Genomic DNA, 18,886 nt, shown 5'->3' on the forward strand with positions numbered 1-18,886 from the left:
TTCATACTTTCATTTCATTTCATTGAGCATCTTTTGCTCAGATGATTTTTCTATAAGTAGTTTAGAAAGAGAATAAATATAGGGAAATAGAACATAATTTTGACATGGCGATACCGTGGGACTTAAAACTAAGTCTTTATATGAATAAGAGTCCAGAATCTTAAATTTAATAATTAACACAATCGATTCCAAACATGGTTTCCTGAGATGTTTTTGACTTTCTTACTACTTTAAATTTTTATTTTTATTTTTACATATACATGTGTTAATTAGGTTTCCATTTTTTTTGGCTTCACAAAATTAAAAAGACTTAAAATATAATGATAACAATGTTTAAGATAAGAATTAGAAACAAAAACCTTGTAAAGAATGAACGAACATAAATACATTCAAAAAAGGCATCAGACAATTGCTACATGAAAATATTTGGAGATATTGTATTGCGGGCATTAGAAATAGCAGGTACAGCATCCTGAGGTGGAAATGTGTATGGTTTAGTTGAAGAATGGAGAGAAGGCTAGTATGGCTGCAACATAGAAAGGGAGATAGAGATGAGATGAAATTAGAGAGGTAGTCTATTCACAAATAAAAGTAATGTAAGTGGGTATAATCTGAGAAGTTTTCAGACTTACTAGTAGAGAAATAATTTAAACAATATAGAGTCAATCATTTTTGTATTCAATGTTAGAGAGTTAAAAGAATATAATACTCTGAATGGTAAATGTTGTGACCCTAGTGGTGAAAGTTTAGTATTAGACAGCCTCTCTTCATGGAAATTTAACTGTATTTGTCAAAAATCTTTGAAAGTGATCATGTTTTACTTTGCATGTGCATTTCTAAGAGTTTATCCTTAGTTGTAATTTAGGGAATGAGAAATAATTTAGTTATAATGATAATTATCACATTTTATAACTTACAGTGACAAATGGAAAAATATATATTCTACAATGAATAACAGATTGAATAAATTACATTGCACCCGTCTCAGTAATATGTAGGCTAGTCATTAAAACTGTGTTATAGAATTATATTTATTGGCACAGAAAGATTTTAATGATATATATTGAATGAAAAAAGTTATAGAACAGAGTATACAAAATTACTAATGTTAACAAAATGTATGCTTACATAGATAAAAAATCTAGTGCTGTGTCTACAATGTTTGTGATGGTTTTATGTCTTGGTTTTATTTACTATGTCATTTATGTAGTAGAGTGATTAGGAGCAACATCCTTATTGATGTTATATTGAAATTTACATAAGTTAATAGGGGTTTTTACTTGCTTATTTTAGGAATTCTTTCTTTAAGTGGATTTTACTCCGTAGCATAATATGTGAAAGGTCAAAGTGGAAATGCTCAGATGGAATGGGGAAGATAGTCATCCCAGTATTTTGCATTGGTTTCTGCACAGCAAATGTTTGAATTAATTCTCATGCTTACTACTTGCCTAGTAAATGTGGACCTAAATTGAGTATTCTTTCTTTTAGATTGTAGTGTTTCAGAGTGTTAAAAATTTTAATAACTAATATTTATATTTTTATGGTAGTCTACCATTGAAGTAACAAATGTACTCCTTAAATAAAGAAACAGCTTTGAGGTATAATTTACATACCTCAAAGTATATATATAATTTATATACCTTAAAATCTGTTGTAAGCATACAGTTTAAGGTTCTTAGTTGGGCATTCATCTCCATCATCTCATTACCCCAGTTACATTTTCTTTGTTACAGTTAATGCTTATTCCCAAACCAGCCTCAGAGAGCTACAAATTTACTTTTCTGGTAAATGCCTTTTCTAGTTATTTTCTTTTTTTTATACAAGGCATCATATTTTGAAAACTGTATACACATAAACATGCATCTTAAGGATTATTACCTTTTTTTTTTGAGACAGAGTCTAACTTTGTCACCCTCAGTAGAGTACCATGGCATCACGTTTATAACCACCTCAAACTCTTGGGCTTAAGCCATTCTCTTGCCTCAGCGTCCCAAGTAGCTGGGACTACAGACGCCAATCACAACGCCTGGCTATTTTTAGAGATGAGGTCTTGCTCTGGCTCAGGCTGGTCTTGAACCCATGAGCTCAGGCAGTCCACCTGCCTCAGCCTTCCAAAGTGCTAGGATAATAGGTGTGAGCCACCATGCTGGCCTTTTCAGTTATTTTCTATCACTGGAATCTATAGTATGTGGACTTTTGTTTCAAGGTTCATCCATTTTCTAACTTGTATCAGTATTTAATTCCTTTTTATTGCTAAATATATTCCATCGTATGGATAGTCCATGTTTTATTTATCCATGAACAAATAAATAATGGACATTTGGCTTGTTTATTTATTTATTTTTTTGAGACAGAGTCTCACTTTGTTGCCCTTGGTTAAGTGCGGTAGCATCATAGCTCACAGCAACCGCAAATTCTTGGGCTCAAGTGAGCCTCAGTTTTCCTGAGCTCAAGCAATCCACCCACCTTGGCCTCCCAGACACGAGCCACCGTGTTTGGCCTTTTTTTTGTTTTTATGGCTATTATCAATAATGCTGTCATGAACATTTATGCACAAAATTTTGTGTGAACTTATAATTTTATTTCTCTTGGGTAAATACCCAGAGTGGAATTGTTGTATTATGTAGTAAATTTTCCAAAGTGGCACTATCTTACTTTCCTTCCACCAGTGTATGAGATTTCTTATTTCTTCACAGCCTTGCCAACATTCTCTATTATCTGTCTTTTTTATTATATTTATTTCAGTGGATGTGAAATAGTATCTCTTCGTTAGTTTTATAATAATTCATTTTTTTCATAGACCATTATAAGATTTTGGATTTTGTCTGTTATAATCAATGCTTCTATTACACTTATTTTTCCTTTCTGTCTGTTATCTAACATTTAAGTTCAAATGATAGTATTTCAGAAATTTGAAATGGTAAAATATTTTCCTATCTCAGGATAACAGGACATAATTTATATTTTATTTGGAGGTGCTAAAAATTGTAATTAATAATATAATGGCTAATATTGGTGAGGACTTTAGTACACTGCTGATGAGTGTGAAAATTCAGTGTAATATCATGGGTGCATTAAAAAGATTACACGAGCATTTATATTCATATAAAAAGATCTGAATCATGTCTAAGATAACTTTGCTTAGTCATAAAAATAGGCTGTAGAAATATACATATATATATTCCCATTAAAATAATATATATTTGACTGAATAAAATCAGTATACAGAGTTTTTAGATATGTATGCTAAATTGCTAAAATTTGGTTATCTGTGGGGGGCATAGTGGGAGTAAAGAGTAACTTCGACTATTTATTCTACCTACATTTAATTTTTAAAAAGTTTTGAAACTTTTTCTTTTTATTGAGTATTGATGTGTAAGTTGTCTTTGTGTAAAGAAATACACATTTCTTAGCTTTTTAAACTGTTTTCATTTCTAAGTTGGAGTTAGAAAATTTGTATTAATTTTATTTTGGAAAAAGTGAACCTATCTTATTTTACTGTACAGGATGTGAGTAATAACAAAAATACATTTTTGGAACAAATTTGTAAGTTCAAAATTTACATTCGGGGACTCTGTATAAATCTTTAGATCCAGCTGTTGCTGAAAATATTCTTTCAGTTGCTTTGTGTTGTGCTGATTTTAAAAGAATGGATGGCTGCTGCTCAAGTGTGCATGTGGCAAAGACTTAATGGTATTCCTATGAACTTGAATGGATTGTTTAAGTTAATTTCTTTGCATTCATTTGTAAGAATCATACTTCTGTGTTTTTTAATTCAAAATTTAGAAGAATGAATTTTCCTTGTAGAAATGCCAGTTTAGGCATTTCGTGATCCAGAAATTTCATAAGGTTGGTATAATAATTTGACAGCAAATGGTACAAACAAAGTCTTTTAAAGTTTTCGTTAATTAGGGCATATTCATTTTCAGTGTTTGCTACTATGCAATCAAGACCTACTTGTTTCTATTTCCTTCAATTTATCCTGGAGTTTGTCCAAGTTGAGTTTTAATGAGTTGTTTATCCCACTAGTTACACTAGGATTTATTTTTCCCAAGAGAGTAATGTTTGAATTGATAGTTTTTAAACCTATTCTGTAAAATGAACATATGTTCAAACTAAGACTTCTGGAAATGAGAGATAGGCTTTTGTTCAATAAATTATTTTATATTCAACAACCTAACTGGTGCAATGGAAGTTTAGTATATATAAAAACAATTAGGTAAGTCCAGAGTTGTTAGATATTTTTAGTATGAATTTATATTGAGTTGTTTCATTTGAAATAAAATTTAATAAATGTGTAGTAGTATAAATCACAAGGAAAATTATACTTTTTATTGTGCATTTTCATTGACATTTTAATGAGTCCCTCAAATAGGTTAAATAAAGTTGTAAATGGTATTGATCGTTTAAAAATTTTTTGATGCAAATATGGATTAATGTTATAGCTTGACGAATAGATACACAGGGCATTTGTTATTTTTTGTACTGGTTGACCTGTTAGAAATATTTCAAAATTGACTAAATTAAAAGAGAAAAAACCATTTTCATTGATATTGTTACACTAACAGAGTTTGTAATCTACCATCTATTGCCAAATCATTTAAAATTTATTTTAGTTAAAATACTACTGGAGTATTTAACAGAAGTATAATAAAATGAACTTTTATTTATGGTTGTTTACATCTGAAAAATAAACCACAAAATCATATCATATGTGTTTGATATAATTAGCTTTTTTGTTGTTAAATTCTGACTTTTGTACAAAGTAAGCTATTTCCTTCGATATTAAAGTAAATCTGAAGACGAGAAATACTCCCTACCCTTAAGCATTATTAAAACATAGAATAAATTAATTTTTTTGTATTTGCATATGTTTAAGTTTTTATTCAAGTCCATGTTATCCATTTGGGAAACATTTTATGTGATGTAATGACTTGAAAGAGGACTGTGTAAAATTGCTAAAATTTATTGTGAAATAGGAATGAATTGCTTGTAAAAGAATCCTGTGTATAATTTTTGCCTTGTAAATAGTTATTGCTATGGTTATAGGAACATGGCTCTTGCTATACTATAGGACTTTCTAAATGCCACATCATATCTGGCTTACTATAAAGTACATAGATAAATTATACATTTTCATATTGTAGGAGGCATTACAAATGTCTGTTTTCTTTACTTTGTATCACTACTAATAAGTAGCTTTTTTAGGTCAGGAATTTGAACAGAAATTTGAGAACATAGTTAAACCTCTATAAAAGAAAAAGGAAAATGAGAACATAATAAATGGACCAATGGAAAAGCAATAAGGAAATTATAATTTTGTAATCTGAGTCATATTTGTTTATCCTCCTATCTCTTGATCTCTATTATTTTGCCTATTTGATATAGAGAATCTTTTATTCATTGCACATTTATTTTCTGGTTCATGCATTCCAGTCCTTCGGCTTTTATGACAAAATGTGATCAGGAATTATGGGTTGAAGGATAAATTTAGATAGAGTTACATGTTGCTATGAAATGTTTGAAAGTTTTTTGAACAAGGGTGTGGATTTACCTGACATGATAATTAAGAGAGATGGGTTTTATTTTTGTGGTTGTTTTAACTTTTTAGAGTGAAAGAAGGCAATGGTGCTTGAATCAGTGTTGCTAGGTACAGAGTTCTGAATACTTTAGCAAGCTTATTTGTTTTAATTGAGCTAAAATTCATGTAACATAAAATTCACCATTTAAACCATTTTAAAATGTAAATTCAGTGGTTTTTATTATATTGATATTGTCCTCACCACCAATTCTAGAACTGATATACACACATGAACAAATTTCAAAATTTCGAAAGAGGAATTCTGTTTCTGTGCTTCTAGACATTTTATCTTAACAGAATCATACAACATATGGGATTTTCTGTTTGGCTTCTTTCAGTTAGGCTCATCCATGTTATATCATATATAAGTATTTCATTTTTTTCTATGGCTAATCTTTTTTATTTTTGCTGGCTTTTTACAAAATTTCAGAATGTTATGGGGGTACATGAGTTTTGGTTACATAGTTTGCTTTGTACAGGTTGAGTCAAACTTACTATGTGTGCTCTTCCCCCATACAGTGTGCAGTATACACCCTTACATATGAATTTACCCATCTCCTCCTCCATATGTGCACATGAGTGTTGATCAGTCAGTTTGAATTTAGTATTGAGTACTTGTGGTGTTTGTTTTTCTATTCTTGTTACTTCATTTAGAAGAATGGTCTCCAGTTCTATCCAGGTTGTTACAAAAGATACTAGATCACCATTTTTTTTTTTAATGGTGTATATATACCATATTTACTCGTGGCCACTTGGTTTGTTTCCACATCTTTGTGATTGTGAATCGTACTGCTATAAACATTGAATAATATATTTTTTTTTTTTTAGATTTTTTTTATCTTTTTTTGTGGTTTTTGGCCGGGGCTGGGTTTGAACCCACCACCTCTGGCATATGGGACTGGCGCCTTACTCCTTGAGCCACAGGCACCACCCTGAATAATATTTTTTTGTAGGGATATATGACATTTCTTTTTTCATCAGTTGGTATTCATTTGAGTTGTTTCCATTTTTTGGTTATTAAGAAGTATGCCTGTGAATATTTATGTACAATTTTTTGGTATGAACATGTTTATATCCATGAATATAATTGCTTGGTCACATGTAACTCAATACTTAACTTTGTGATAAACTGCCAAATTGTGTTTTACCCAGTGGCTGCACAACTGTGTATGATCTAATTTCTCCCCATCTTAGTCAACCCTTGTTTGTTTGTTTGTTTTTTTTAATTTTATTACAGCCATTCTGGTGTGTGTGTATTGAGGTTGTGTGGTTTTGATTTTCATTTTCCTAGTGACTGATAATATTGAGCACCTTCTCATGTGATTATTGGCCATTTGTATATGTTCTTTGAATAAATGTCTATTTAGGTCTTGTGTTCATTTTAAAAATTAGGCTGTATATTCTTTTATTTTTTAATTATGAAAAAATTTTTAACATTCTGGAAACTAGTTCCTTATATGATATATGATTTGAAAATATTTTCTCCCTTTTTATATGTTGCATTTTCACCTTCTTGATGCTATCTCTTGATACACAAAAGTTTTAAATTCTGAAGTCCAATTTATCTATTTTTTCTTTTGTTGTTTTGTTTTTGGTGTCATATTTAAGAAACTTTTGTCTAATCCAAGATCATAAAGATTTATACCTAGGTTTACTTGTAAGAACTTTGTAATTTTAGCTCTTTGAACCATTTTGAATGTTTCTCCTTATGTCAGTATGATACTGTTTTGATTACTGTACCACTGTAAGTTTTGAAATTGGGAAGTGTAAGTCTTCTAACTTTGTTCTTTATTTTTAAGAGTTTTTTTGGCTATCCACGTTCCCTTGCAAATCTGTATGAATTTTAGGATTAGCTTATTCATTTCATCAAAATATTAAGCCGGGATTTTGATAGGGGATGTATAGAATCTATTGATCAGTTTGGGGAGTATTGCCATCTGAAAAGTACTACGTTTTCTAATCTGTAAACATGAAGTGTCTTTTCATCTATATGTCTTCTTTGATTTCCTCTAATAATATTTTATAGGTTTTAGTATATGCATTTTATGCTTATTTGTCAAACTTAGGATTCTTAAGTATTTTATTCTTTTTGTTGCTAATGTAAATGCAATTGTTTTCTTCATTTTTTTATTTTTTATTTTATATTTTAATTTCATTTTTAGATTATTTATTGCAAGTGCAAAGATATGAAACTCATTTTTGCATGATTACCTTATATTTTTCAACTTCGTTGAACTTGTTTATTCGTTCGAAGAGTTTGTGTGTATGAATGTTTTCTTTAGGTGTTTCTGTGTATAAGATAATGTAATTTGTGCGTAGTGATAGTTTTACTTCCTCTTTTATAACCTGAATGCTTCTGTTTATTTTCTTGCCGAATTGATTAGCTGGAACTTCTATAACAATGTTGAGTACAATGGTAAAAGCAGAGATCCTTGTCTTGTTCCTTATCTTGGGAGGAAAGCTTTCAATCTTACCATTTAATAAGATGTTATTTGTATTTTTTAATAAGCAATTTGTATGGTGTTGAGGAAGTTTCTTTGTATTTGCTGAGTGTTTTTATCATGAAAAGTTAATAGTTTTTTTCAAATCTTTTTTCTGCATCAATTGAGATCAATATCGAGAAATTATTATATTTATTAGTATAATATATTACATTGGTTTTTTTCCTTATAATGTACCACCATTTCATTTCCTTTTATTCTAGGCTAAATCTTAGTTGTCATAGAGTATAGTCTTTTCAACATTCTTCTTAATTTGATTCAATAGTATTTTATTGAGGATTTTTGCATTTATGTTTATAAATTATATTGGTTTGTAGTTTTCTTCTGTTGTCTTTGGCTTTGATATTAGACTAATACTGGCCTCAAAAAAGAATTGAGAAGAGTTCCTGTTTTTCCAGTTTTTTTGCAAAAGTTTGAAAAGGATTGGTATCTATTCTTAAGTGTTTGGTAGAGTTCACCAGTTCTTTTGTTGAGAGAGGAAAAGTGAGCGGTTTCTTATTGTTTTTTGGAGATAGCATCTTGCTCCGTTGCCTAAGCTAGAGTGCACTTATGTTATCATAACTCACTCCAGCCTCAAATTACTGGGTTCAAATAATCCTTCTACCTTAGTATCCTGAGTGGATGGGGCTCCAGGCTACTGACCCAGCTAATTTTAATATTTTTTTTTTGTCAGGTTGGTCTTATACTCCTGGCCTCAAATGATCCTCCTGTCTTGGGCTCCCGAAGTGCCTGGATTATAGGCATGAGCCACCACGTCTAACCTTGTTGAGAGATTTCTGTGTCATTTTGAAAAATAGTTTTGTCAGAACTAGTATTCTTTGTTGACAGTTTTTTTCTTTCAGCACTTTGAATATTTTATCCCACTGCCTTATGGTCTTCATGGTTTTGATAGAGAATGCTTGAAAACTCAATCAGGGAGTTTACAACTCTTAGTCTTCTCTTTCTCATGCAGACCCTGAAAATCAACTAGAGGTGACAACTTAGAGCTGTTGTCTGGTCCTTCCGCTGGTGCACATTGCCCTGGGCTTGAATGTTGTCTTATAATTCCCAGAAAATGTCAGAGATTTTCAAAGTTCATATTCCCCAAGGCCCAAGCCCAAGCTTTTGCTTAATCTGTTGTTTGTCCATCTATTACACATTGTCCCCTGCAGCAAGGACTAATACATTTGCTTTTACATGGTCTTTACAATGTCCCTCCTGGGTTATAGTTTTAGCACTGAGAGAGTTCTGAATTAAGAAACAAGTCCTTTGAATTGTTCCTCCTGGTGGCCACCAAACAAACAACTACACATCAAAACAAACAACTACAATTCTTTGTGAATAAGGACTGTTTTGCTTTCTCTGTTATTGTTACTTGTACTTGGAATGTGAGCTGTGTTCTTCAGTGCCATTGCTGAGTTGGGAGTGGGGGATGCAACAAGGGTAAAACACCACAAATCTCATTGTAGAAACAACTGAGATTTATCTATTTTTTAACAATTAAATGTTCCCCTGTTTGTAGGAGGCTTTCGGCTAGTTTCCAGAGTTCTGAAAAGGTTAATTCTTGACAGTTTCTGCCAGTTCCTTGATTGCTTTTGTGGAAAGACAGATTTTGGGGTCATTTTCACAAGCTATTTTTGCCAATGCCACTTGTCTTTAAGGAGGCTTGTAAGTGAAGTTTGTTTCATAGGCAGATAAAATGTTTGATAATTCAAGGTCAGTTGTGGGACAACTGAATACTTTGATAATGCCAATATCTTGTTTTTGTATTTTAATGGTTTCTGATGTTAATTCCTTTTGATGTGGTTTGTGATTTCATTAGTTCATCCTGAAATATTGTACTTTCTTAAAATTTTTGGAAAAATAAACCCAACTAATGATGTGAAATAGATAGGACCAAACAAAATAATACAGAATTTATATAGGGGAAATAAAAAGACCACATGAAAATCATCTTCTGTTCTTAACATCTAGGTGTGAATACTATTAATAGTTTTTTATCTCAGCATACAAATACATGTAGATATACTTTCATATGTGGTTAACCTACTACTTCCTGCCATTACTTGGGACCGTATTATTCTGCAATCATTATTTTAGTCAGCCATATTTCATTATATCCTTTCATATCAGTAGATTCATCTACTTTTATTCTTTTATTATAATGAATAGTCTTATATAAATACAATGTGCCATAAGATGGTCTTGGGCTTAGGCTATTTTATATAATGCTACAAAAATTATTACTGTGTAAGTTTTGTTGCAGGGTCACATTAGGATTTTTGTCTGATAGATTTCTAAAAGATAGGTTAAAGGTTGAGAGCTTTTTCTAATCTGCGAGATTAAGAGAGTCCTACATTGTTTTAATTTTCATTTTCCTTTTTACTGATGAGTCTCTTCATGTTATAGGTTGTTTGGATTCTTACCTCTTGTGAAATTTCCTGTTTAAGGGTGTTGACTATTTTTCTATTAGATATTATTATTATTATTATTATTTTTTGATATAGTGTCTCACTTTATTAGCTAGGGTGGAGTGCAGTGGCACATCATCGTATCTTAATGTAGCTTTGAGCTCCTGGGCTCAAGTGATCCTTCTGGTTCAGCCTCCTAAGTAGCTGAAATTATAGGTGTTAGCCACTGCACCTGGCTCATTAAAAATTTTTTTTTTTTTTTGTAGAAATGGGGTCTTGTTACATTTCCCAGACTGGTCTTGAATGCCTGTCCTCAAGTGGTTCTTCTGTTTTAGCTTCCCAAAGTGCTGGGATTATAGACGTCAGCCACCACACCTTGCTTGGATGCCTTTTTTTTTGCTTTAAAGAATTGATAATTTTTTTTGGCTGGAATGAGTCATATTCATTCTCCAGGATTCAACTAGGTACCTCTATAAACTTTGTTTTAGCACTAACTGTGTTGAAATTATTGGTTTAGTTGTTTTTGTCACTACTAGACTCTAAATTCTTTGACTGTAAAAATGTTGTTTATCTCCTCAGATGCAAGCAAAGGCATTATATATAAGTGTTAAATACAGTTGATTTTTCACTAAAGTCATCTGTGGGAGATTGAGTAGAAGTTATCATATCTATTTTTAATAGGAAAGTGAAGTTAGAAAACTTATGCAATTTTTTTCCCTTTAAAAAAAAAAAAGGATGATTCAGCCACAATTAGAACTTAGAGTTTTAAAATTTTTTGTCTTTGTGTTTGGTATTTTAAATAAAAAACTTTGAAAGTACAGTTAGAAATAAGACATTTAAAAGTAAAAGTCAATCTGGGAAATTAGACACTTTGGAGTCAAACTTATATAGAATTTGTATTGAATGGCTGTGTCGACTCTATTGAAATATTTTTTATGAATAGAGAAGCAATGAGAACCAACTGAATTTCTGAACTGGGTTATTATCAAACTGCTATAGACACACTGGCCTCCTATCGTTGCTTGGACTTGCCCTGAATTGTAACTCAGGGTCTTTTCACAAGCTGTTCCATCTACCTGAAACACTTTCCAGAGATACTCACATAGCTATCTCCTATCTACTTCAGCATTGTTTAAATTTCAATTTAATAAGATCTATTCTTATAATAAAGTCTACCTACTATATATGAAATTGCTTATCCTGTAGTAATCTCATCCAACTTATCATGGTCTATGTTTTATAAACTTTTTATGTATATAACTTATTTATTATGTTTGTTGATTTTTATCTTCTACCCTTTACCACTAGAATATAAGCTTCCTGGGACAGGGCTTTTATTTTATTTATTTCTTCTTCTTCTTCTTCTTCTTTTTTTTGAGACATATCAAACTATCACCCTGGATAGAGTGCTGTAGCATCATAGCTCATAGCAACCTCTAACTCTTGGGCTCAAGTAATCCTCTTGCCTCAGTTTTTCTACTTTTAGTAGAGACAGGGTATTGCTTTTTGCTCAGGCTGGTCTCGATCTTGTGACCTCAAGCAATCCACATGCCTTGGCCTCCCAGAGTGCTAGGATTATAGACATGAGCCACCATGCCTGGGAAAGACAGAGATTTTAATGTTTTGTTTTGTTCATCAAGATCTTAAAATGGCTGAGTTATTTTCTGAGTAGCTAGAATATGACTCCTATAGAGTAGGCAGTTAATACATACAGGGTGGACAAAGTTTGTGTGCAATTTAAAATAGTTTAATATAGTAAATTGCGCATAAAATTTATGGACACCCTGTATTTGCTGAATTTATAGGTTTTCTTCGAGAACAGCTTCAACATGAAGTTTGATGACAACTAGGCTTAATCTGAAGACCTAAGTAGTTAAAATAGCAGCAAGGACATTGCAGATCATTTCTTTATGGACCTAGAAACTACAAAGTGAAAACCCAGTCTTGGCTTTGAAGGTCCAATGTGGACATTGGCTGCCATAGCAGTGGCTGGCTAAGGGGGCCATTGACTTAAAAGATGGTTGAAGTTTAAGCATGTTTGGATGTTAACCGTTGACCTGAAACTGTATTTAGTATAGGAACTGGGGGAAATTCTGCAAAAGTCCTTATACCTTCACATTGCTTTATCTGCTTCGATGCCCATAGAATTATTCATCTTCTTGGAATTCAGTAACTTTATTAAAATAAGGATCATTGTGAATCAAGTTTTTCCAAGTCTTTTAGGTAAGATTTCTTTTGTTAGACATTTTAATATAATATTTATTTTCTATTTGTTTCCTTTTCTTCACTTATACTGGTTATGTATATTTTATTATTATTATTTTTAATTTCAGATTAATATGAGGGTAGAGATGATTATATTATTTGTGTTTGTTAGGTGAAGTCCAAGTTGAACTTGTGCTATATACCCAGGAGGTGTGCCATATACTCTTACATTGTGCCTGTTAGGTGAGAGTACACCAATCTCCTCCTCCTTCCCCCCACCCCCCACTAGATTTCAGTTGTGTTTTTCTCTTGTGTGGGTGTGTATTTGTTTTTCTACTGGTTTCATATTAGTATTGAGTACATTGGATACTTGTTTTTCTATTCTTGTGATACTTTACTAAGGAGAATGTTCTCCAACTGCATCCAGGTTAATACAAAAGATGTAAAGTTTTCATGTTTTTGATGGCTGGATAGTATTCCATGGTATACACATACCACAATTTATTAATCCATTCATGTATTGATGGGCACTGGAATTGATTCCACATATTGGTGATAAAGAATTGAACTATAGTAGATATTCTAGTGCATATGTCTTTATGGTAAAATGCTTTTTTGTTTTTTCTGGGTAGATGCCTAATAAGGGGATTGCAGGATCAAATGGAAAGTCACTTTTAGATCTTTGAGGTTTTTCTATACTTCTTTCCAAGAGGCTATGTTGGTTTGCAGTCCCACCAGTTTCTTTTTTGTAGAGACAGAGTCTCACTTTATGGCCCTCGGTAGAGTGCCGTGGCCTCACACAGCTCACAGCAACCTCCAACTCCTGGGCTTAAGCGATTCTCCTGCCTCAGCCTCCCGAGCAGCTGGGACTACAGGCGCCTGCCACAACGCCCGGCTATTTTTTTGGTTGCAGTTTGGCCGGGGCCGGGTTTGAACCCGCCACCCTCGGTATATGGGGCCGGCGCCTTACCATCTGAGCCACAGGCGCCGCCCGTCCCACCAGTTTCTTAAAAAACTCACCTGTACGTTTACCATTATCAGCACTCTTCACATTTCTTTATACAGAGCCACAAAGATTTCCATCTTGCATTATGTTTGTTATTTATTTATTGTAACATTATAACATCTCTTTTAACATTTTTTGTAGTGCAGATATGCTGGTGAGGAATTATTCCCAGCTTTTAGTTTAAAAAGACTCTCTTTAATATGTTTTAAACTCTATTTTTAGTTTAAAAATATCTTTTGAAAGATATTTTCTATGAATTTTGAATTCTAGACTGACATTTTTTCTTCTCCCTTTCAGCATTTTTGAGTATTTATTCTCTTGTCTTTTGCTGTGTATTATTTCTGATAAGAATTCTCTTTTCATTTTCATCTTTGTTTCTTCTTTTTTTTTGGTTGCAGTTCAGCCGGGGCCAGGTTTGAACCTGCCACCCTCGGTATATGGGGCCGGCAGCCTACTCACTGAACCATAGGCACCACCCTCATTTTTGTTTCTTTATATGTGATGTATTTTTCTATCCTCTCCCTCATTTTTAAGATTTTTCTTTTTAACACTAGTTTTCAGAAATTTAATTTTACAGGGTATTCAAAGGTCTCCCTTAAAGTTGCCACATGTCGGCAAAATGGGAAATTATTGCTAAATCTACCTTTACAAAATATTCATGATAAAACTTTACAAAGAGGTGACCAACATGTAGAAAATATTTTCTAAATATTTTGTAAAAATTTTTAATGAATATTTTGTAAATAAAGGTACATTTAGCTATAATTTCCCATTTTCCTGATCTGTGGTGACTTTAGGGGGCACCTTTGGATACTCTGTAATAAATTTTGGTATGTTTAGAAATCTCTTCTATTTAAGGTTTATTGAACTTCTTAGATATTTGGATTTATGGTTTTCTTTAAATTTATAACAATTTGCTTAATTTTCTTCCCTCCTTCCCTCCTTTCTTTCTTTCTTCCTTTCTTTTTCGGGTTAACTCTCCATGTCTTTCTTCTCTTTTGGGACTCCAAGTACAACTGTTTCTGAATTGCTTAATAGTGTCCCACAGCTCATTAAGGTTTGTTCAGTTATTTCTATATTTTCCTTCCTGGTCCTCAATTCTCAGGGATCTCCTTAAGAGACTTATGAAATGCATGTCACAATTGTCAGCCAGGGGAATAAAAGGGTGAAACATACATCCCTATGTTTCTATGTTCTGCATACCTAAATGTAGAGTTTCTACTGGTGTCTCACATTGCAGTGTGGCCTTAGGCAATGCCACTGAAAGCCTGTATTACATTGGTCTCCATAGTAGTAGCTAGAATAAGAGATAGGTTGAGAAGCTTTTCAGGTGATGTGCAAGAGATTTGTTCAATGTGATTATGATTAGGAAAATTAAAAACATTGGAGGTTCCTGGGGTTTAGGAATGAGCAGTGTCTCTCAACTGTAGTAACATCCAAATATATGTCATATCTTTGAGTTTTGTTCTTCTATTTTATCTTGCATGTTTATTAACTTAGTATCAACTTGTCACAGACATATTGAAATATTTCCTTACTTTGAGGCTTTATTATTTGGAAAATTTAAGCATACGAAACACTTTATTCATAGGCAAAACCAGATGAATGGCATAAATGAATTTGATATTCCAGGGTAGAAATTTAAAAGATAACTTGGCATGTTGCTGTCAAGTAGAGACCTGGATATAATATAAATACTTTGTTAATCCTTATGAGAGAAATTATAGGATAGAGGGCTCTGAATCCGATCACCTGGGTTTAAAATCTAATTTTTTTTTTTTTTTACTTAGTAGTAGTACGTTATTTGATATCTTAATTTATCTGTATGTCTTGGTTCTCCCATCTATAAAATGAGTATAAAGTTAGTACCTCTGTTATGTCTATTATGATAGAATTCAGTGAGTTAGTGGGTACAAGACTTCTGGAACAATGCAGACCTGCTTACTTGATTGAAAAATTATATTTGCTTGAGAAGAATATATATGCATGCATATATATATATATATGAACATTATTCTATTTTGTATTTTTATATTTCATTATTGTGGGAGTTTCTGAAATAGTGAAACATATACTTAGAAGAATTATAGATCTATATTATTTAATTCTTTTTAAAATATTTTGAATGTATATCCTTTCTTCCCTTGCAATGTAATTTACTTAGTACGGTGTTTGTAAATGTTATTATTCTTTTGATTTTCTTATTCAGGACTAAAAGATCTCAGATTGCTATAACTGAAGGTATATTTGAACTTCCAAATCTGACAGTTCAAGCTACAAGAGCACAGACACTTCTGTTGCAAGCAATATATCAAAGTTGGTGTCTTATTGGAAATGTCAGCTCTGTAGCAGTGAATGAAGGTTTGATGAGTGAAGTCTTCCAAACTACAGGTAAGAGCACAATCTTCTTCTTCTTCCTTTTTTTTTGTTTTTTTTTTGATACAGAGTCTCACTTGGTCACCCTTGGTAGAATGCCGGGGCATCTTAGCACACAGCAACCTCAAACTCTTGGGTTCAAGTTACAGCACAATTTTCTTGACAGTTATATTGAAGATTTGCAGTAGAGGAGACTGTTAAATAATTTATTTTTAAAACCCTTCTGAATAATAAACACATTCAACTTAAATTATATTTCTTTGAAAGTGGATATTTATAGCTTATGTTTAAAATTGTAAATTAAGACCTCTGGTTTTGTTCCCTGGTACCATTGTTTACATATGTTTCATAGTTGTAAGAAATTACTTTTCACCAACTCCTTGTATAATTTGCCCTTGGTCTTATATGTACTACATATAATTTTTGAGGGGATCAATGTATGTGTTTGAAATGATAACCAAAAACAAATATAAATACAATATGTTTGATTATGCTGGGAAAGTGAAATAAAATTGTTGCTCATCGTACTTGTTAAGTCTTGGTGAGCAAATTTTCCTTTTTGTGTGCAAAACATTGATGTGACACTCTGAATCAGTTAATTAACTACTAAAAATAAAAATGTCCACTTTGATGCCAGGATACTATCCTGTCTTCATCTTATGACTCAGTTTGCATTCAAACAAAAAACTTACAGAAGCCTTGCCCTTTTTTTTAAGTTGTTTCAGTTCAAAATAATAATATTTGTTACTAATGCAAAAGTAGTTTTAAAAGAGGAGCATTTTTCAAGTATAATTATGTTTAATAACATTTAAAGTTTGTTATTTATCTTTTAAAACATTTAAAATAAAACATTTAGTATTCCTTTATGATGCCTTTGAAGGTTTTAATTTCAGACCTTACCTTAATAATTAGAATTTTCCTATGTAGTCTAGCCAGCAGCTAACATGAAATATTACACAGGTAGAGTATCCTTTATCTGAAATGTTTGGTACCAGAAGTGATTTTTTTCTAATTTTAGAATATGTGCATATAAATGATGAGAAATATTTGGAATGAGACTCAAGGCTAAACATGAAATTCATCTGTCTTTCATATATGCCTTTTACACATAGCCTGAAGGTAATTTTATATAATATTGTTAATAATTTTGTGTTATTCATCATATATGGTAGGTGTGGAATACCACTGACTTGTGGTATTATAGTAGTGCTCAAAAATAAAGTTTCAAATTCTGGACCATTTCAGATTTTAAGTTTTCAGACTAGGGATGCTCAACCTGAGGTTGTTGTATTGCTGGATTTTAGGATTATATAAAGAATGACGTGACTGCATTAGGCTGGAGAGGTGCTCACTTGGGGCTTTTGAAAGGGATTTGAATTTTCTGAATCCCCTGAAGCAGTGTGCAAATTTTAGTGTGTCTGTGAACACACACATGTGCACACACATATTTACTTCCTTTTTTTGCATTAATTCTTTTATTAAAAGTAGTGAGTCCCTCAGTCTTTAAACTCATACTTTTTTATATTAACATAGTTTTTTTATTAATATAAAAAATACCAAACTTTCTTTTGGTTGGTATTTGCCCATACTTTCTCATCTATTCTTTAAGTCCTATCTGTCTTTGTGCTTTAGGAAAATAGATTTTAACTGGATATTTGAAATCAAGTTTTAAAATCCTCCTTATACTCTGTAAATTTAATTTGTTTACATAGTTGACCGTTGAACAACAGTTTGAACTATGTGAGTCTACTTAATTGTGGATCTTTTTCAACCAAACACACCTCACACATACAGTATTCGTGGGTTATAAGGCCTGTGTATATTGAAGGCTGGCTTTTCATACATGTGGTTTTCTCAGGGCTCACTGTGGGACTTCAGTATGCATGCATTTGGGTATATGCCAGGGTCCTGGAACCAATTCCCTGTGTATATGGAGGAACTACTATATTAAGAGTAATTGCTGGTTTTTGACCTTGTTTCTTCTTATTGTTGCGTTTCTTTTGAACTGTTTTTGCTGTTACTTTTTTTTTAAGTTGCATTGTTTCTTGCTCCATTTTATTTTTCTACTTGTTTTGAACTTATATATTCCTATGGAATTATTAACATAAAAAGTAACTGATGCTAGGCTGGATATGGTGGCTTATGCTTGTAAATTGTAACACTTTGGGAGGCCAACTGGGGAGAATTTCTTGAAGCCAGGAGTTAAAGACCAGCCTGAGCAAGAGCAAGACCCTGTCTCTGCAATAAACAGAAGGGGTAGTCAGGTGTATGCCTATAGTGCATGCCTATAGTTCCAGCCACTTGAGAGGCTGAGGCAGGAGAATCACTTGAGCCTACAAGTTTAGGTTGTAGTGAAGTGTAGCCCAAGTTATAGAGTGAGACCTTGTTGCAAATAAACAAACAGCCCCAAAACAATTGATGCTGCCTTAGAAAACAGCTTGGTAGTTCTTCAAAAAGGTAAACATTATATTGTTATATCACCCAGCAGTGCCTCTAAGTGTATACCCAAGGAAATTAAAAACATATGCCCAATACAAAATCATTTATAGAAATGTTTGTAGCATTATTTGTAACTGTCAGAAGTGGGAACAACAAAATGTCTATCAATAGATGAATTGATAGAGGTAAACTGTGATATATTTGTACAATTAAATACTATTCAGACATTGAAATGAATAAAGTTACTGATAAATGCTATGGTACAAATGAACCTTGAAAACAATACACTATGTGGAAGAAGTCAGACACAAAAAGACATAAATTTAGATTTCATTCATATGAAATGTCTTGAATAGGTAAATTCATTCTGACAAAAAATAGATAATTG

At 32.2% G+C, this 18,886-nt stretch overlaps 1 protein-coding gene across 12 annotated transcripts in view; it reads left to right on the plus strand.

Annotated features, from left to right (window-relative positions):
* The window catches only part of VPS13B (vacuolar protein sorting 13 homolog B), a 980,186-nt gene that overhangs the window by 181,258 nt on the left and 780,042 nt on the right, over window positions 1–18,886 (plus strand). For 11 of the 12 annotated variants that reach the window (XM_053558614.1, XM_053558617.1, XM_053558615.1 and 8 more), the window contains one exon: window positions 15,893–16,074. In XM_053558614.1, coding sequence (XP_053414589.1) covers window positions 15,893–16,074 — 182 coding nt within the window. Of the gene's footprint in view, window positions 1–15,892; window positions 16,075–17,077; window positions 17,127–18,886 lie in introns of those variants that run through there. The other variant, XM_053558622.1, reaches the window with a different exon arrangement.

This window comes from Nycticebus coucang, chromosome 13, assembly GCF_027406575.1.
Source record: "Nycticebus coucang isolate mNycCou1 chromosome 13, mNycCou1.pri, whole genome shotgun sequence".
In the NCBI taxonomy this organism is placed as follows: Eukaryota; Metazoa; Chordata; class Mammalia; order Primates; family Lorisidae; genus Nycticebus; species Nycticebus coucang.